The following is a 19,811-nucleotide window of genomic DNA, read 5'->3' as shown; positions in this document are numbered from 1 at the left end:
AACACACACTGTCTTCAGGTATTGACAAATTCCATCATGACTACTAAAATATAGCAAAAAAGAACTCTCTTATTCCCTGACACAATTAGTGAACTATGGCAGAAGGCATTTTCCCCTCCTGTTTAAAGATTGCAAAGGGGTATCTATTACACAATCATCATCAACATGCATCAAAAGACTGATTTATGTTAGTTGCATGTGGTGCTAACATGTTGTTTGCTGAAATGTTATGCTCCAAATGGCTTGCATGAAACCTTTCTACTGCATTTTTGCATTGAATCCCGAGGCCTTATTGTGGAGCTGATTGAAATTTTGCTGCTATATTGTACTTCTTAATTACTCTTCTGGCCTATCGAACATGGCGTATCCATTAACAACATGTCCATATTGTTTCAAGAAAGTCCTTAATTCTAATAAAGAGATAAAATGTGATAAGAAGTGCAGTCGCTGGTTCCATGCGGCTTGCATTAGTATGCCAGAATCCAAATATGCAGAATTGGCCAGAAATACAAGGAAGAAATGGCAATGCGAAAGGGTGGATTGTTTGCCTGAGTCTCCTTATACTGTCCTATCGTCACAGATGCCTGAGCTACTTTCTAAACTTTCAAATTTAGCATCTAAGGATGAGATTAAAACCATCACTAATGGTATTAAGCATATAAATGACTGTTTACAGGATATAGCTACGAACCCCGCATCGCAGCTTCTGGAGAGAGGATAGCTAAGTAAGGAGGAGAATGTTACTACTTTGTCAGAAACTGGGGTTAAGTTGGACACAATGACTGAAGATATTTTTGCCGAAATAACTGATCGTAACCGCCGTGCTCGGAGTGTCATTCTATAGAACGTTCCTGTGTGCCAAAACTCCAACATCGCTAAAAAGAAGGAACATGACATAAATCTGTCACTTAAATATTTTTGACTATTGAACAAGCCCTTCCTGATTCCCTGCTTCTCTTTCGGTTAAGGGGCAAGGAAAAGAATACCCGACAGCTGAAAATGATATTAAACAGTGAGCATGATGCACGTTTGTTTCTCAAGAACTTTAGTCCTGAAAAGCTCTCACTACTCGACGGTTCGTTCTCAGAAATCACTGTTTCTTGTGATAGAACCAAAAAGAAAAGGGACCACTTAAATTCACTGAGGAAATCACTTCAGGAGCGGATAGGTGCTGGTGAGCGGGACCTCACAATTAAATTCGTTGATGGTATCCCAAGAATCGTCAATAAATCAGTAAAAAATCAGGAACTGCAACCGGAGTTCCGCAATAAACATATACTATCAGAATGTAAATGGCGATTTGAATGTCGAACTTGCCAGTTGCGTTCACGATGTGGTGATACTCACTGAAACCAATCTACTACCCGAGATTCAAGATACAGAACTAGGATTTAGTAATTATATTGTATACAGGAAGGACAGGTCTAATATAACTAGTTCGAAACAGAGCGGAGGAGGTGTATTGGTTACTGTGGATAGAGAGATACCATCTTCTTTGATTCAATGTAATACACAGGACATTGAGTGTGTCGCTATTGCCCTCTACCTTTGCCATGATTTTAATATAGTTCTGTCTGGAGTGTATATTCCTCCTATTCAACCCCTCCAAGTATATAGGAACTATTGTGAGGTCGTAGAAGAAGTTATGGCTACAAGAAATTATGACTGAATCTGTGCTGGTGAGCGACTTTAACCTTCCTGGTGTGGATTTGCCAATTCCTGCTAGTACCATTGAATCGTCCTCCGTGCGTTTGCTAAAGGAACTTGTATCACTGCTTCGTGGTAACCAGTGTAATGGTGTGAAGAACAACCGCTTGGTACTACTGGACTTGGTTTTCTCTTCCATTCCGGATACTATTGTCCTTGAGGATTGTCGCCCACTGGTGAATATTGATCCTCAACATCCGGCCCTGAATGTGAGGGTACACTTAACTCAGTTAAATTACTCCTCTGCGTTACTCCAACTTCAGAAGATATGATATGCCAAACGTATTTCTCGATCTTCAGTCGTTGGGATTTCATGAGATGGATTATCTAAAGAGTACGGACGAACTTTTCAGTGCATTTGGTGAGAGTATTAGGGACACAATATTGGCCCACACTTATATGAAGAAAATTGGTACTTCTAAGTTGCCATGCTGGTTTACGAAGGAACTAAATCACTTAACCTTGAGGAAGAAATCACTCCACAATAAATATAAAACAACTTTCTATTCCAGTGATTACAACAAATTTTCCCACATCCGTAATCAATGCAAGCTGCTATCCAATAAATGTTACAGAAACTACATCGCTTTTACTGAAGATAAGCTCAAAAACAACCCTAAGGTTTTCTGTGGTTTTACTGAAAATGCCAACAACTCACCTGCTGCATTCTCGCCATGAGGTTTGGAGATCTTACAACTACCGAATCAGCATTAATGAACTCGTATTTTGCTCAGTTCTTTTCTTCATCGTTTTCCAAACCCAACTCCAATCAAAGCAACTTGGTCTTGCCTATCGAAATAGACTCGGAGGACTTAATGGTTGACTGTGATGTCACATTTGAGGAGGTTGAGAAAGCTCTTGCCAATCTTGATGTTTATAAAGGTTGTGGACCAGACATGATTCCGCCAAATGTATTGAGATATTGCAGTCCAGTTCTAACCGGCCAAATCCATACACTTTTCAGCAGATCGCCGCAGAGTGGCGTCTTCCCTGAGGCTCTCAAGCAAAGTTACAATGTGCCAATTCACAAGGCGGGGGGGGGGGGTGCTATTGATAATGTTTGTAATTATCACCCTGATGATTGTAAGTTTCTTCAAGATGACTTGACTGCAATACAGGGATGGTGCGAGCAGAACAATATGGCGCTTAATAGCAAAAAGTGCTTAGCAATTACATTTCACAGGGTCAAATCACCAACACATTTCAATTGCAGTATTGGTGGTGATTTCATACGACGGCCTCCTTCGGTTTGCGATCTGGGTGTGGTATGGACACCTACCTTGAATGCCGACGCTCATATTGCTAAGAAGTGCCTACAACCCACACGAGCCCTTGGTTTTTGATGCGATCTGCTAAGCCTTTTAATGATCCTGTTACACTAAGAACGTTGTACTGTTCAATGGTAAGGCCGACTGTCGAGTATGCCTCTGTAGTGTGGTCCCTGCACCAGTCAACCATGATAAGTGATCTCCAAAGGATTCAAACCAAGTTTTGACGTTATCTGGGCGTCCGAACTGGTTTCCTGCACAGAGAGGTACCTGTGGATCGTTTGGATGAAGCGCTGTGTATTCCACCATTGGCAGCCAAAAGAAAATTCCAAGATCTAATGTTTCTTTATAAAATCATCAATGGTCTGATTGATTGCCCTGAGTTGCTAGAACGTGTGTTTTTCGTCTGCCTTCTCATACAAGATCCAAAGAACTTTTTGGTAGATTCCACCATGTGACTAATTATGAAACGAACAGCGCCATGGTCAGGATGCAACGTCTTGGAAACTCATTGCCTGAAGAGGTGGGCTTCTTCTTCCTGTCGGAAGCTACTTTCCGAAGATCAATCAAGGACTTCCACTTCTCTGGTAATCATTAGCAGTTGTGCTGTTTGTGTAGATATTTAATTGGTGGTGCCTTTAAAGGACCACAGTATCACAAGTTATCAGTAGTCCTGTGATGTCTCACTGTGATCAGTGCCAGTATTGCGAATGGTGGTGCACTTAGAGGACCACATAGGTATTTTGGAGTGGCTGTGTGATATATATATATATATATATATATATATATATATATATATATATATATATATATATATATATAATATTCTCTTATTATGATTATTATTATTTATATTACTTATAGTATTGTCATTGGTTGTATACGCTGTCGCTTTTTTTACTGGGATACCTCTCATGCACGATGGACTCTTGTTTAATTAATGTTATTGCCTGCTGCCATCCGTGTAATATATAGCTATTGTGTACTTTTTTCTTCAAATATTGAATGCTTATTATAATGTAGTTGCATGTAATGGTTTTCCGTTAAATAAATAAACCACTCTAAAGATGAAGTCCAAAACTATCGGCCCATTTCCTTACTACCCACTGTTTTTAGGGTGCTTGAAAGCGTAGTCCTTAATAGACTCATTGAGCACTTAACACGAAATAATGTACTAATAAAAAGGCAACATGGCATCATATCAGGCGGATCTACAAGTACAGCACTTGCAGATCTTGTAGAGTTCATTGTAAATAATCTAGATGTTGGAAATACTGTTTCAAGCTATAATATTTTATGTAGCAAACTGGGTTCAGCAATTCGAAGAACTAGAACAATTTTCACTGTAGAGGCAGTTAAAGTTGCATACTATACACTTTTAGAAAGTCGTGTAAGATATGGAATTTTGGTTTGGGGAGGCACATCAGAAGAGAATCTCTAGATATTTTAGTCCTACAAAAGCGTGCTGTAAAAGCACTAACTTACTTTGCTGTAGCTAAGAGAGTCATACAATGATTCATTCAGAGAATGCGGAATACTTACAGTACTCTCCATCTATATGGTTGAAGTAATTATGTATCCTGTACAGAATCTACAGAGACTTGTTCAAATCCATCAACATAATACAAGACATTCCCAACAGTTTGTCCTATCTACACATCTCCTAGGACACTTCCAGAGAAAGCCATCCTATGCCAGAGCAAAGTTTTTCGATTGAACATTGGTAAGACGGGTTCTTTGCTGGGAGAAGACGATTTAGATTTCAATGTAGTATTGTTGTCGACACAGTTTGTTTTTAAAAACAGTAGATTGATGTTTCTTGGTTATTGTTTATTATTTATATTGGGACTCAGTTCACCCATCTAAAGGTTAAATAAAGAAAATAATAATTTAAAATTGATTATTTTTCTTGAAGCGTTGCCACCACCAAAAGTCAAGTTCCTAGCATTGTCAGATTTACTGTAGTAAAAACTACTTGTGTTAAACTGCTTTAATTTGTAATAAATTTGTATTTTGGGTCAATAATCTGTAAAATATGAGCATCAATTGAAGCCCTTGTGATAATACTTTTATGATTAAACAAATTTGGCTTATTATTCACTGATATTCTTTTGTGAATTAAAACGGACACATTAATAAATGGTCTGTAATATAGCTATATATCTATCTTCCTGTTTCATTGAAAACAATGTTCTTGTTGTAATAGTTTCCGAAAGTTTTATTTAGTTTATTACTAAACATTATCGTTTACATTTATTATTCAGTTTTATTTTTTTAGGTTCAGTGTACTTGCTTCTGAGAAACTGATAAATAAATGACCTTGGTCAGACAACCAAGATTCGATAGTCAATTATGTAAATTTATTACTGTATGTGCAAGAATAATAAATGTTGCATTACTGTGCCTCCTCTGTTATATCACAGATTGCTGTATGTAATAGTCGTTTAATTCAGTAACCAAAAAGAATATCGAATATGTCATTAGAATCTGTGTTATGACTAGTAGGATGACATTAAAATGTCCAAAAACAAAAATAAATGGATTTTCCTTCGATTTATATTTGTGCACATTCGTTTGTTATAGCCTCATTTTTTTGTTGTCGGGCGATCGCCAAAAGTTAAATTTTCATTTATATTATAGCCGTTTGTGAACATCATAAATTAATAATATGCTCTCAGAGGCTGTCAAATTTGCAATTTGTAATATTAGCATTTAAGCATATTCCAGGGGAGTGCTCCCATACCCTGCGGTATGACTCGGATATACGGGAAACTCCTAAATTCCTTGGCATTATTAAACACCAGTTGGTCATCCTAGATATAACATATAACATGTATATGATGTTATAATACAGCTTATAGACCACCAGTGTGCAAAATTTAATTTAAGCGAATAATTGGGAATAGCGTCAGGAGTGTTGTTTTAACTAGGAACGCGCGTCTAACAGTCTTTTAATTTCTACGACAGATTCCCTGATGGCCGATACATCATGTTTGGCGATTCTATGTTACTGATAGATTACAGAGCAACTGTATACAAAATTTAATTGAAGTGAATAGTTCAGTACAGCTCAGCAGGATCTTACTAAGACCGGTAGTTTTAAACAAATTTACTGGGGCCCGGGCCGAGCTCCGCCACACGTTCACGTGGTAATGGGGGCTGGGCATGACGGAGCCCGGCTAAATATCTTTTCCGGGGCCCACCAAAGCTGAATATGACCCCGAGCGTCACCAGTGATTTTTAATCATGAACGCGCGTCTAACGGGTGTTTAATTTATATGGTAGGTCTCCAAACGGTGGACACCTGATTTTGGCGATTGTATGTTGTAATATAGCTTTCATAGGATTTGTATATAAAATTTCTTTGAGGTGAATAGTTTAAAATAGCTCATGTGTGATGTTTTAACCATAAACGCATGTCTAATTGATATTTAATTTAGAGAATAGATTCCCGGACGTTTGACACTTTAAGTTTGGGCTTTTGTTTTATTATGTAACTAATATGGCATATTTGAGAGTAGAAAATTGCAACTTTTGCACACAGAATATAAAGAGCAAATAACTTCTTGAGGTGTGGACGTCAAAGTGACGCTAACTTCGCGGTGGTAGTGGTAGATCTCATTTATTTCAACGAATCCCTGGCCACCTAGGTATTCACTACAACAAATACGTTGACAAATTAGATAAAGACGCAATAAAATAGCACCAAAGTGGCAATTTTGTACCTTCTATCAGCTGACTCCAAGGCCCACCGACGCGCAAAAAATATGCAGTTACAAATGAACAGTTGTACCAACCGTTACAAAGGGCAAATGGTACAAGCAGATAGAAGAGATAACATTTCATAACCTATGGTACAGCTGAACAGATCTAAAGGGGGTGAGAAATAGTGAATATTATTATATTGATTTGGATATGCTAGAGTCAATTCTAGGCTTTTTGATATTAAACAGTATTTTAAAAGGTTGTGTTTAAATTGGTCTTTTGCTCAACAGAAAAACGCTACCCCACACTACCTTGCAATGTCAACCTAAACATTTGCAAAAGGTTAATGTTTCAAGTAATTAATAATTTAATTTTAACACAGCATTAAAGGAATTGCATGGTTAAAACACAAAAATATAACAATATATAAAGAATTAAATAGATTTTTGTTAAAATACAAGAATATATTTAATTACAAATTGGTTACCATTACACATAAATGCTTTCCTGGTGTCGGGTTCTACATCCGTGGCCTAAATTTCGGTTTAGGAAATGTCTGAATGAGAAGACATACCGTGATACCTTGACCTAATGCATCCAAAATTAGAATCCCAGCAAACCCCTCTTATAGTAACCAAATACAAATATTGTCGGTATATAAACATCATCCCAGTAACATTATATAGACCTATTATAAAATTGATTACAACAGAAGTTTAGTCAAAAGAGAAGTACGAGGCTGTATGGGTCACCATCAAGCCAATAATACGAAAACAAAATTCCGAGACCTTTGCCAAAATTGACCACCAATTTCACTTTCACTATTAAAATTTAAAATGGCCGATAGTTAATGTTGTGATTGTTTTATTTAACTATTATGCGTTTGAGAATACATCAATTTGTGTTAAAATCATGAATTAAACTTCTAACAATGTCAAGAACTGTTGAAGTGACGGACCAAGGTAAGCTTTATTGTTATGTGCCGAACGATTTTCGTCAATAAACATAACCTTTCTTCGGTTGGCACAATTTTTCTATAATTTCGGGAGAGTTGTTTAAATAATAGACACACAAATTTTAGTTTCTCATACTTTAGAGTATATTTTAGAGTATTGAGCTTATATACAACTTAATACATTTTTACTGAAGACCCTCACGTGGTAGGCTTATATCTCAAAATAACTGACCCTGTTTGTATAATGATGAGAAGGGTGTAATGGAATTGTAAGTCGCATTCTGTGCAGTTTTATAAATATAAACTTTAATTTATTTAATGAATGTTGTGTAGCTAAATGTTGTGTTACAGATTTTTCGTTTCACTGAATGATGGCTAATATCTGAAAAAATCCTGTTTCCTTCATAAATGTATGCTTTATTCCAGATTAGTCTATTTAAAAAAAAATGCTTAAAAAGTGAACAGAAAAAGAGTAAAAAAACGGTATTTATTTACATTAGCGTGACCATGGAAAATGGACTTTTTTTCATGGGTTGGGCATTTATAGCCAAGTATTATCACAGGTGCATATGAACTGGGGGGAAAGTATATTATTGTATTTTATTGATGCCTTTCAGACATTATTGCGTTAAGGAGCAGGGGCATCACGTGATCTGGGATTCGACTTTTGCAAGCTCGAGTTAATTTTTTTTCTAAAAGAGCAAGCAGTGCGCAGCACTGTGCAGTGGGCAGGCATCGTTGACAGGATTAATGTATTCCATACTTGTCTTTACGAATTGCTTCCACGTGAGATACCGAACATCCAACACAAAGGTGTGCCATTACCACTACTGAACTAGGAGGTTAAGAATAGACGCGGAGGAACAACAGTAGTTCAAAATGGCGTCCCTTCTTTATTTGAGAAGGCGCGGAGTAATACCAAACTGTCAAATATGGATAGTGTTGCCAGAGGTACAATAATTATCGTAAGGGTATGATAATTTCATTGATTTTATGTGCCGGTAAGATACACGATGGGTAATTATTATCGTACCATGAAAGATTTTTGACAAATTTATACAAGTAACAAACCAAAAGTTAATTATAACATAATTTATTATATGAACATAACATACTTTTTCATTAAATGTGTTTGGTACGATTATTTTATATGAAAGTACGATAATTTCTCGTTGTTGGTATGATAATCGGTTTTTAAAATCTGGTTATACTGAGTTTGAGCAGACGCGGAGTTATAGGAAACTGTCAAAAACGGAGTTTTCAGAGGATTTAAAAAAATCGTAGCTCCTTTGATTTTCGTTGCCGACGAATTTTTTCTTCAATATTGTTTTCAGAAAAAATTGTAGTTTTCAGGGAAAAAAATGAACATTCCTTTCCATGGTCACGTTAATGTAAATTGATACCAAAAAAAACAGTTAAGTTGATGAAAGCTTTAAGTTTTAAAAAGAACATAGAAAAACGAACTTCAGCGGCAGCAGTATAACTTAGCGGTCACTACAACAATTTAAATCATCATAACCAAATTATCGATTAGTAATTCCTGAACTATCAAATGTTCTAATTATAGTTAGTCAAAATTAATTATTTCCAGCTCTTTTGGTTGTTTTAAATTACAATTTTTGTTTAAAATTTAGGGGAGACTTTAATAAGCTGCCTACACTTGTTATTCAATTGCTATTATCGAACAATTTGAGATATTATCCAACTTCGATGTATGTAAAAATCATACATAATAAGAGTTATAATAAATTACCATAACGAGAAGAATCTCATACAATACAATTTTCAACAATAAGACAACAAAACCAACTATGGCCGAGACTCAGATATTAAAGAAACCTTCCAATATTTACAACTTGCCCAGCTTGATATCAATAAGTAACCGCTTTTGTGAAATGGAGGAAACAATTCTCCCCATGTAAATTAAATGAGCCAAACCCACATGTTGAAGTTACTTCAACAAATCTCGTCACTTGTAAGAAATATCTCACACATTTTCCTCACATTCATAGCCATTTTCAAAGTCTCAAAATATTAGTTACTTCTTGTTGTTTACTGTTTACATTAAAATTACTATATAACTAATAAGTTGAAATCATATGATAAGTTAAATAAATTGTAATATCGAATTATCCTTCAGATAAAAACAATCAAACCATTCGATGAAAGTAATTGAATAACGAGTGTAGGCCGCTTATTAATACTCTGCCCGAACCACCGGTCTGTGAGACCGGGTGCAAATTTTGATTTACTTTGTTGGCAATGTTATGAAGTATTTATCGCTTCCCTCCATGGTACCTTCCCCCCAACTCTCCCTCCACATAGCAGACCTGTTTCCATTCAGTTGACGTATGACGCACATGAGACCTTCGTCTATTTTTAAAAACGTGCCGCTCTCTCATACCAGATAGTTCTTTTAGCGCCCAAGTTTGTGACAGTCTTACTGACCGATGGTTCATTATACGCCACAACAGGCGCTTATATTTTTATTATACTGTACTTAATTTGTTTTTTGTAATTAGTTTAGAGTGTAAAAAATGGATCCAGGACAACCAGGCACTGGATGGTCAACATAGCTAGCATCAATGCTTACGTCTTCTTCCTCAGCAATTATAGTAGTCTAGTGATTACAAGATTCAAGTTTACCAAGGCATTGGGAGAGAATCTTATCAAGTCTCATCTTGAAAGAAGATTGCGGATCCCTACATGTCGGATTTGCGGATTTGAGACATGACGTAAAAGACACCATTCAAGATGATTCTGGGGAACAACGAGGCAGCAGTAAGACCAAACGTTCCTGATGACAAAATGAAGAAGAGAAAGACTTGTCCATCAGTAAAAGAGAGGAAAACTGCCAAGTGCTTAAGGTGCTCAAAACCAGTTTGTCTTGAATGCAGTCGGAAGTTGTGTAAGGACTGTGCTATTGAATGTGTCCAGTAGGGAATGCTGCAGACTACAGACTGAGACTACTGACAATTATATTTGTGTCCATACACTGTTTTCTTCATATGTTCATATATTGTTAATATATACATGTAATATATAATGTTATAGTGTGGATTGGAATATTAATTCATTATTTTCCAGACTGGAATTACATAACTCACTTTTAAGTACTTATAAAATATAAATTACGATCAATCAGTCTAAGAGACCAGTGGTTCAGATAATGTACATTACAGAGATGGTTCTGGGAGAGTGTTAAAGTCTACCCAAAATTAATAAAAAAAAAGAAATTATTCAAAGTGTATTATTTGAGAAATGGCTGTACATACAGTGGCGATGAACATACATTATTTGTGTCACAAGCTGTGAGATACATTTATTTTTAAATACAGTAAGAAGTGACTTAAGTTTTACGCTGCTTTGTTTTTTTAAATTAGATAAATACATAAATTTAAGACTGCAGTATAATAAGCGGCCATCTCCATCATTGATATTCATAGTTATTTATAATACCAAACCCAAACAACGATCTGAATTACATTATAGATCTTTCAGATTATAGTGTAGTTTCAGCAGTTTTTATATCTAAAAAATTAATAATTTAATGGTGAATAAAAAGCTATCTAGACTATGTGTATTTATAAAATGTAATAAACAAACCAGTGTAACATTTAGTTACTTATTACTTTGAAGTATCACCATTGTATTTGCAGCCATTACTCCAATACCACATAAATAATTTTAATGATAACTATATTGTTATTAAATATATTAAAAAGAGCTGGAAGTATTTTATTCATAATATTTAAAATAGAAAGTAGGAATGCACAAATAAACAAAAAAAATATTAATATACAAAAACCTAATTTAAATTGACTATAAACCATGGTTTAGCTCTTAAGGGTAATGTAATTACAATATCGTGCAGAAATGCAGAATTTTTTTGTATAAGAGAAAAGATGGAGTTTTTCTTACTTTTTTATTCAATCAATAATAATATTTTTTAACATATAAGAGTGTTTGTGTATCATTTCATCATACAATTACCACATTGACCTATTAATTTTGAGCGATTTTACTTTTAATTTATCCTAAATAATCCTAGGAATTTTATTAAAAAATATATTTCATTTTTTGAGTTTGATCTTACTACATAGTTTTTGTTTTTACGTATTAATTTAAATGTTTTGAGCTATCTTGCTAATTAATCATAAATTCCCAGGAATTTATGATTTTTGGGATTATTTCCTCCATTTTAAATTCCCAGGAATTTTATGTCACTATTTTTGAGTATAAAATGCTAATTTAGTATGCACACCAAAATGAATAGACTGGAACTGAATTAGCTGTTATTGCCTACTCAATCAGCTGTGTTAGTTTTTAATTGTTGCCACGTCTTTTTTCTTTATTGCGTTTTCAGGAACATTTCAGTCTTGTACTGTATCTGTAGCTGGTGTTTACAGGATCATTCATCCCTGCATCCCAAAGACCAGATGGCAGTTGGAGAAAGCCGCGGAGGGTGAAGGAGGGCTACGTACCCCAAGAGGAAGTGCCACTATACGAAAGCAGGGGGAAGCAGTGGCGAGAAAGCCAGGTCCGGCAGTACCCAGTGGGTTATGACCCAAGCATTATCCGGGCGAAGGAGGAGGCCAAGCAAGCAGCAGTGCGCACACAGATACCTGGTCTTGTCATCGAGACTGAAGGTACTAACAAGTTTAGATTATTTGTAAATTTTGTATTGTTGAGTAAACTCTGTAACAAAATTCTATAAGCAAGTTATCTTATAGATTTATATCTATATCTCTGTAAGATCCCAATCTATATTATATCTATATCCCAATCATCTATAAATTGGGAAAAAATGTAACTTTCTTGTAGCATAACTTAAACCTCCTTCTGGCCAGTGACTTATTTTAAGTTTCTCTAGATTCATTATGTAAAAACCAGCAACTCATTTTGAGTTGCTATGTCAACTCCACTTCTTTGACTTATTTAATCATCAAATGGGGCTTTAACTGTGACAAGTATGATAGATATCGAAAATAGGTGTTGACATTTCTGATAAACTACATCACTAGGCTTTAGCAACTTATGAATTAGTAGTTGAATAGTCAGTATTATAGTTGCAAGAAGGGTGGAAAAACTAACTATATTCCCAAGTATCATACCAAAAAAAATTTTAATTTTGTATTATAAGTCAAATCAAAATTCTCTTTATTTATCCATGTACAGCTGGGACTTGAAATATCATCATTTTTTGTAACTACATAACTAAAACTTTCATTTGATTTGAATTGCTTTGAGCTATTTTCATTCTTTAATTCATTGGGCAGTTTTTGAAAAAACTCCAGTATAAGTAGTTTTTTTTTTAATTCAAAATTGTATTTTTTATACAAAAATGTTCCCTTTCCTCTAGTGTCATATGAATGTTGTATATCACTTTCCTTATATTCTTTGCATCTTAACCCATTGCGGATCGTGAAAACGGCGCGCGTGCGGGCCTTAGAGTACGAATTAATCCGTATTGCAACGCAGCACCCGCAGTGTTTGCACGCCTACCTGCCTGCTTAGCGCGCTCGCTAATTATACATGTTTTGTTTGTTTATGTTGTTATTTATGTTATATAAACATTATACAGATCATATTAGACAAGTATATTATACTAGAAGTATATTCAAGTATATTCATAAATATCCTCGGAAGCACTACTTTGAGCGTTTTTATTGATATTGAAATGATGTTGAAATAGAGTTTCCACATCCGGTGATGTCCCAGGAACAATGTCTGAAATAGTCTGAACATCTGAATCATGGTCACTAGCCCGCTCGTCACTGTCAACATTAGTATCCGCGTAATTATGAAAACGTGGACAAATACGCGTGATAGAACCGTCTCCATCCTCAATAACACTATCGATATCACTTTCATCACTTCCACTTTCTAATAATAGTCTATCTAATTCAGATGATCGTAAATTGTCACCCATTTTATTTACGTACACGCACACGAGGAAAAGGAAAATAGAACGCCACGACTGTACGCCTCAGACAAACAATTTGTCGCAAATAATAACGTTATTGACCGATAACGAGGGGAGTATATGTATACGAGTATCAGAGATAAGAAAGGAAGCCAGTCCAGGAAAACTGACTATAAATATCTCCGAGACTTATAACAGCGATAAGCGTTCAAAACAAATGAGTCATCCGTACCACGTCATCCGCGTGAGGGTCACGTCATTGTGCTTTTGGTCCACGCCTCGCTCCGCGTCACCCTCACGTCGTTGATCCGCAATGGGTTAAGAAAAGAACAGATTTGAAAACATAAAAACTTTAAATTTGAATCTCGCCAATTAAGTTTATGGATAGCTAGCTCTCAATGCTTTTTTAATCTTAAGAATTCTATCCAAGTTTTCCTTAGAAGTTGCGCTATATAAACCAATACCATAAGATATATGGGAATATATGTGGGCAAAATAAACTAATTTTAAAACATTTAGGTTGCATAAGTGAGACATTCTTCTTATGGCGTACAGGCCAGAGCTGAGTTTTGCTAGAACATAGTCAGTATGTTTGTTTCAGTTTAAATTGGCATCAATATTCATACCCAAGAATTTTATTTCTTTAACCTGTTCTATGGTATCTGTGCCTATGATTATATGGGGATTTATTTGGCGCTTATTTTGTTTTATCAAGTAATTAATCAAATTTGTTTTTTGTTTATTTATACAAACATTATTTTAATTACAAAACTGTTTATTATTAGCCAATTCATAAAAACTCACTAGTTCAATTTCTTGCTGTGACTTTGCTGGCTGATATTCTCAAATTAGAATCATACAAGCATAAATTATCTGGTAAAACATAACTAAGAGATTGTAGTAGACCTGTAAGGTAACATAAGAAAAGTAAGAGGCCAAGAATAGTTCCCTGAGGTACGCCATAAAGAATTGGTTGCAAATTAAACATAGTTTTTAAAATTTTGGTTTGGTTTGATACATTTGTAATTTCTACGAATTGACTTCTTTTAGAAAGATATGTAAGTCATATATTCCATATATTATTAATTCCTCTCACTCCAATATCATGCAACTTTTGGAGCAAAATAGAAAAAAATGAAATGAAATGAAACGTTTATTCTCTCTTCACAATCAATTAATTGTAACAAAACAACAACAATATTATACTTCTATACCTAGTGTTTGATCAAAAACGTGTTAACTAATTAGGATGTGTATTTCTATTGTTGAAAACAAATGTTATAATAGGAATTAATAAACAAAACATAATTATAAGCTGATGCAGAACTGCTGAGAGAATAAGTACACATGCAAGAGAAGATAAATTCTTCTGTTTTTGCATGGGAGTCACCAGTATTTTATATTTTCAATTTGGAATTTTACTGTTGTCTCCTGTTAACCTGGGCAAGCACACATGCACACAAACACACACACATGCACATGCACACACACACACACACACACACACACACACACACACACACACACACACACACACATACACAAAACACATATCCACACATCCAATATGAAAACATATGCTATCACATGTAATATCATTACCGTATCTATTCGATCGTATCTCACTTGATGCAACTACTTTTGAGGCAAAAATAATTTACGCAAAAGTAAATCTGTTTATAACTTTATTTTTTTAAATAGATTTTTTACTTATTCTTTAGGGGGACATATTATCTTACCTGTTTGGTTATTATATTATTGTTTAAGAAAAGTGTAGTTAATAACTAGTTTAATACAGCAAACAATTGTTCCAATTGATTAGTATCATGATTCAAGAGCCAATCCTTGACACGGGTTTTTAAGGTTTTCATTGTGGGTGAATTTTTAATGTAAACAGGTAAACTATTGTAAAACTTGGGTCCGAGGTATATAAAAGACTTCTGTAGCAAAGAGCTATTTACTCTCGGTGGCCTGATCATGCCGATCTGCCTGGTAATATATCCTCCATGTGTTGTTTGCAGATCAACAGTGACTCCTGGATTACCACTAATTTGGAAAAATAACCATAGCACTTTAAAAACATATAAATGTCGCAGTGGAAGTATTTTTAGCTTAAAAACAATGGAAAAGCATGTTCACGTCTATTTTTCCAAGAAATAATTCTAATGAATGATTTTTTAATACTTGTAATTTTCTTTAAATGTGATTTTAATGTACTGCCCCAGCATGACAGACCATAGTTTAATTTAGAATGAACAAATGCATAATACATTTTTATTAATACATCGTCATGACAAAGTTGTCTAATAAAATAAAATTTTCTAAGAAATACAAGTAAATATGTTCTAATTGTTTTTATATGTATTTTCCAAAGAAGGTTTTCATCAATGTGGAGTCCCAAGTACTTCACAGTGTTGCCCTGAGTAAGGGTGACACAATCACATTGATTCTGTTGACAACTCAAATTATGGTACTTCAAAGGTTCATCATAATTGAAAGTTTGAGTTAATGAAAAATTTATATATAGTGATTTCTAAGCATTTAATGCAAGTGCATTGTTACTAAACCATAATCAAAGATAGTATAGATCTTGTAGGCTATATAATTCCACAGAAGTCGTTCAGTTGGGGCACTATAAGATAAAAGCTGTATCATCAGCGAACCCAGTGAGTTTACCATAAAAGGAACCATACCATACCATAGAATGCTCAACACTGTCAAATGCGTTTGACCTGTCCATAAAAATTCCTACTACACTTTCACCTCTATCAACAGACTCTATTATAGGTTCTAAAATTGAAATTGTTGCAGACAAAAGTGACTTCCCTTGAGGAAATCCATGTTGCATGTCATCAAAGATATGATATTTTTCTAAATAAATAATTTTTCATAAAATTGCATGTACATGGTTTTTTCATGTCTTTCTCATTGCTTTTTTTGTGTATAGGTATTACTTTGGATAGTTTAAGCTTAGGAAATATGCTTGACACTAGAGAAGAATTAACCAAATGAACGACAACTTTACAGAATTGTGATTTAGCTGCTTTTATCATTGTCATTGGGATCTCATCATATCCACTTGAGGGTTTACTTTTGAAAGAATCAATAATACCACATATCTCATGTTCACTAAAGGGTTTACAGCAGAATATTTGCTGGTGACACTAGTTATTTGTACCATTATACTGCTCGTGTTGACTTGGTCTGCTACTTAACTGAATCTTACATAAATTATTATGAACTATGTTGACAAAACAGTCATTAAATGCACCACTTATCGTAACAGGATCTGAGATAGTTTTCCCATCTAAAGTAATATTAATATTCTTTTGTTTGTATACATTTTTATTTCCAATTTATGAGTTTAAAATTTGTCAAGTTGTTTCATTAATGTTATATGAATTCAATATTCCTTATCAAAAAAGACTTTTAGTTTTATTCACAATCTTTTTATAAATATCAGATTTAATTTTTAAAGTTGGTAAAAGTTCTTTATTTTTTGTTGAAAAAACTTGTTTTCTTAAGTTAATAAGGCTCTTCTTTTGTTCTGTAATTTAATTTGTTCTCCAACATTTGCTATCTAGATTTTTCTTGAAATTTTTTGGAAAAGAAAAATTAAAGTAATGCATAAAAGTCTGCAAAACTAATCATATTTTTAATCAGCATGGGATAAGTAGATGTTAAGCCAATCTTCCTCTTCCAAACTTTTAACAAAACTATTGATATTTTCTTTGAAAAATGTATACGTTATTTGTGTTAGATTTTGATTTTTCCAACAGCTGGTATTAATGGGTAACTCTAGGAGTTGGCCATCATGATGAGATTAAATTGTAATAATACCTACAATTTTTAACTAATTGAGAGGTATGCTTGTCAGAAAATAGTCTAAACTTGATGTGGAATTGGGACACACTTGTGGGAAAATCTACTAAGTAACCCATACCATAGGTTTAGAATATTTTTTAATTCCAGGTGCTCTTTAGAATTGATTAATACATTAATATTTATGTCACCTGCAATAATCAGATTTTTACATTTTTGTAACATAAAGACTATTAAAAGGTGTAATTTATCTAAAAATTCAAAAGCATTACTGCTGAGTGATCGATATATCCCTACTAGTTTAAATTTATTATTTTCAGCAGAATACTCCACTGCACAACAACAACATTCAAATCTTTTATCTTCTAAAAGCCCAGTCACTTCCGGAATAACCACCTGCCTACACTTCACACATGTGTTTGAGAGTAAAGCCACACCGCCCTTTGTGGTTGAATCTCTACAGTAACAAGCATTGATCACATAGTTATTTAAATGTAGTCTTTCTGTTTTTTTTATTTAAGATTTTTTCAATAAAATTGTTAGTTATTTTGGATTTAGTTGAACCAAAATAACTTGCAATGCTTATGCACGTGTCATAAAACTTTCTATATTCTAGTGGAAGATTTTTAATGATTTTTTATGTTTTATGTTATATTATAAATTGAAGATTCACTTATATCAGAATTTCTTTTTGTTCGACTAATAAGTTTAAAGTGGAGTCAAGAGGCTAAGACCATGATTGCTTAAGATTTTTTGTTCATAAATTCTTAAATTACTACCAAAATGGCTTTGTTTTTCCTCTTCATTATTTGGAGTGTTGAAGCCCTGAAATCCATTCAAAAGGCAAGAAATGCTGGTCTGGTTGCCTGTGGCCATGAGGTGGCAGCAATCACAGTCCTGGTTAGCATCTGTGGACTGGAGATCAGAGCTCCCCTATAATATTATATATATATATATATATATATATATATATATATATATATATATATATATATAACTGTATATATAATTTGTGAACTAGAATTTTAATATTGAACTTGAAAAGATATTAACACTCGCACAGAAGAATCCTTACAAAGACTAGTGGTTGCTGAACAATTTTAGTGAAATGTATATTTATATATAATACGTGTACCTTTGCAAATCGGTCAAAATGGGCTTTCCAGTGCAGAAGTTACAACTGGTCATAACCAGTTGGAGGATTAATAGATTAAATAAATTTCTGTTTAGTAATAAAACAATACGCTCTATGACTATATACCTCCAAACAATGTAATAATAACAAATTTTATGAATTTTCAAATCAGTTAAAAATGTATTCAATTAATAGTGGTGTATTTACAGGCAAGAAGAAAAAGAAAAAGAAGAAAGGTGGAGAAACCGTGGTGAATGAACAGCCACAAAGCAAGAATGCAAAGACTGAAACAGTGGTTAACTCGAACTCTGAAGCTGTGGACGAGTGGCAAACTGTCCAGTCAAAGAGTGCAAAGAACACAAAAGCTACTGAATCCTCAACACAAAATGCTGCTCCTGCTATGGTTGACCCATCCAAGCGTTTAAAAAATCTTAAGAAGAAACTGAGAGAGATAGAAGCGATTGAAGCGAAGATTGCTACTGGTGAAATAAAAAAACCCGACAAAGATCAGGTTGATAAAGTCAATAGAAAAGCTGATGTATTGAGTGAAATATTTGCTCTAGAGTTGAGTGTAGACCAGTGACGATTATTGATATACATAGAGTAAAACATTGTACGTTACGTCCGATCAAGAGTCATACTCTAGCAATCATTGCAATTTTTTTAGGTTACATGAAGGTTTTAAAATTTTTATTTATATTGTAAATATTTGTTTTCAATCATGTCTTGTACATATATACATTCAATGTTTTGCAGTAGGCATGAGCCAGAATTTTCATTTAAAACACATCAATGTTTTATAATAGTCGTATTAGGAGAAATAAATCATTTATCACTGAATAGAACATTATCAATGTTTTTGTAAAGACTTGTTTTTGTATCCATACCTTCTCTGATCTTGTATTGTATCTTCCCTCTATATATCATCATTGAGCTAAGCTCTTATTATTGTCTGAGTTATGGGTTGAATTATGTTGTATGGATCCCTTATGTTTGCTTGTATCTACTGAAACTAAACGTAGTCCTCTGACAGCATGCTACTAATGCAAGGTGTTATTTAAACTTCATAATGCTTTATAAAACTAATGTTGGTTTTGATCCAAACAACTAGCATTGATTAACCACTAACATATCCTTCTAGTCAGACGTAGGTGGTGGGTCAACGAATGGAAACATATTGTGACCTGTATTCTGTAGTTCAGTTTTAATAATTAATTAGTGTTGTGTTTAGTACAGTGGAACTTGGATAATTCGAATCTCAAGGGACCAATAAAAAAATTCGAATTATCCAAA

The 19,811-nt window shown here is 34.1% G+C and overlaps 1 protein-coding gene across 1 annotated transcript; it reads left to right on the top strand.

Annotated features, from left to right (window-relative positions):
* The first annotated feature begins 7,466 nt into the window (after positions 1-7,466).
* On the top strand, positions 7,467-19,368 carry LOC124365861 (partner of Y14 and mago). Its single transcript, XM_046821947.1, has 3 exons — positions 7,467-7,642; positions 12,045-12,284; positions 18,728-19,368. Exons 1-3 carry the CDS (start codon positions 7,612-7,614, stop codon positions 19,099-19,101), a joined length of 645 nt encoding a protein of 214 aa, XP_046677903.1. The 5' UTR covers positions 7,467-7,611; the 3' UTR covers positions 19,102-19,368.
* Positions 19,369-19,811: the final 443 nt, after the last annotated feature.

This window comes from Homalodisca vitripennis, chromosome 7 (assembly GCF_021130785.1).
Source record: "Homalodisca vitripennis isolate AUS2020 chromosome 7, UT_GWSS_2.1, whole genome shotgun sequence".
NCBI lineage: Eukaryota > Metazoa > Arthropoda > Insecta > Hemiptera > Cicadellidae > Homalodisca > Homalodisca vitripennis.
Note: the sequence above shows the minus strand (reverse complement) of the source record. Positions and strands in the feature narration are given on the sequence as shown.

Excerpts from the sequence above, each read along its gene's own strand:
- LOC124365861 (XM_046821947.1), top strand. The coding sequence starts at position 7,612 with ATGTCAAGAACTGTTGAAGTGACGGACCAAG. Across the intron at positions 7,643-12,044 it reads TGTTGAAGTGACGGACCAAG|GATCATTCATCCCTGCATCC; the intron begins GTAAGCTTTATT and ends TGGTGTTTACAG. Across the intron at positions 12,285-18,727 it reads TCTTGTCATCGAGACTGAAG|GCAAGAAGAAAAAGAAAAAG; the intron begins GTACTAACAAGT and ends GTGTATTTACAG.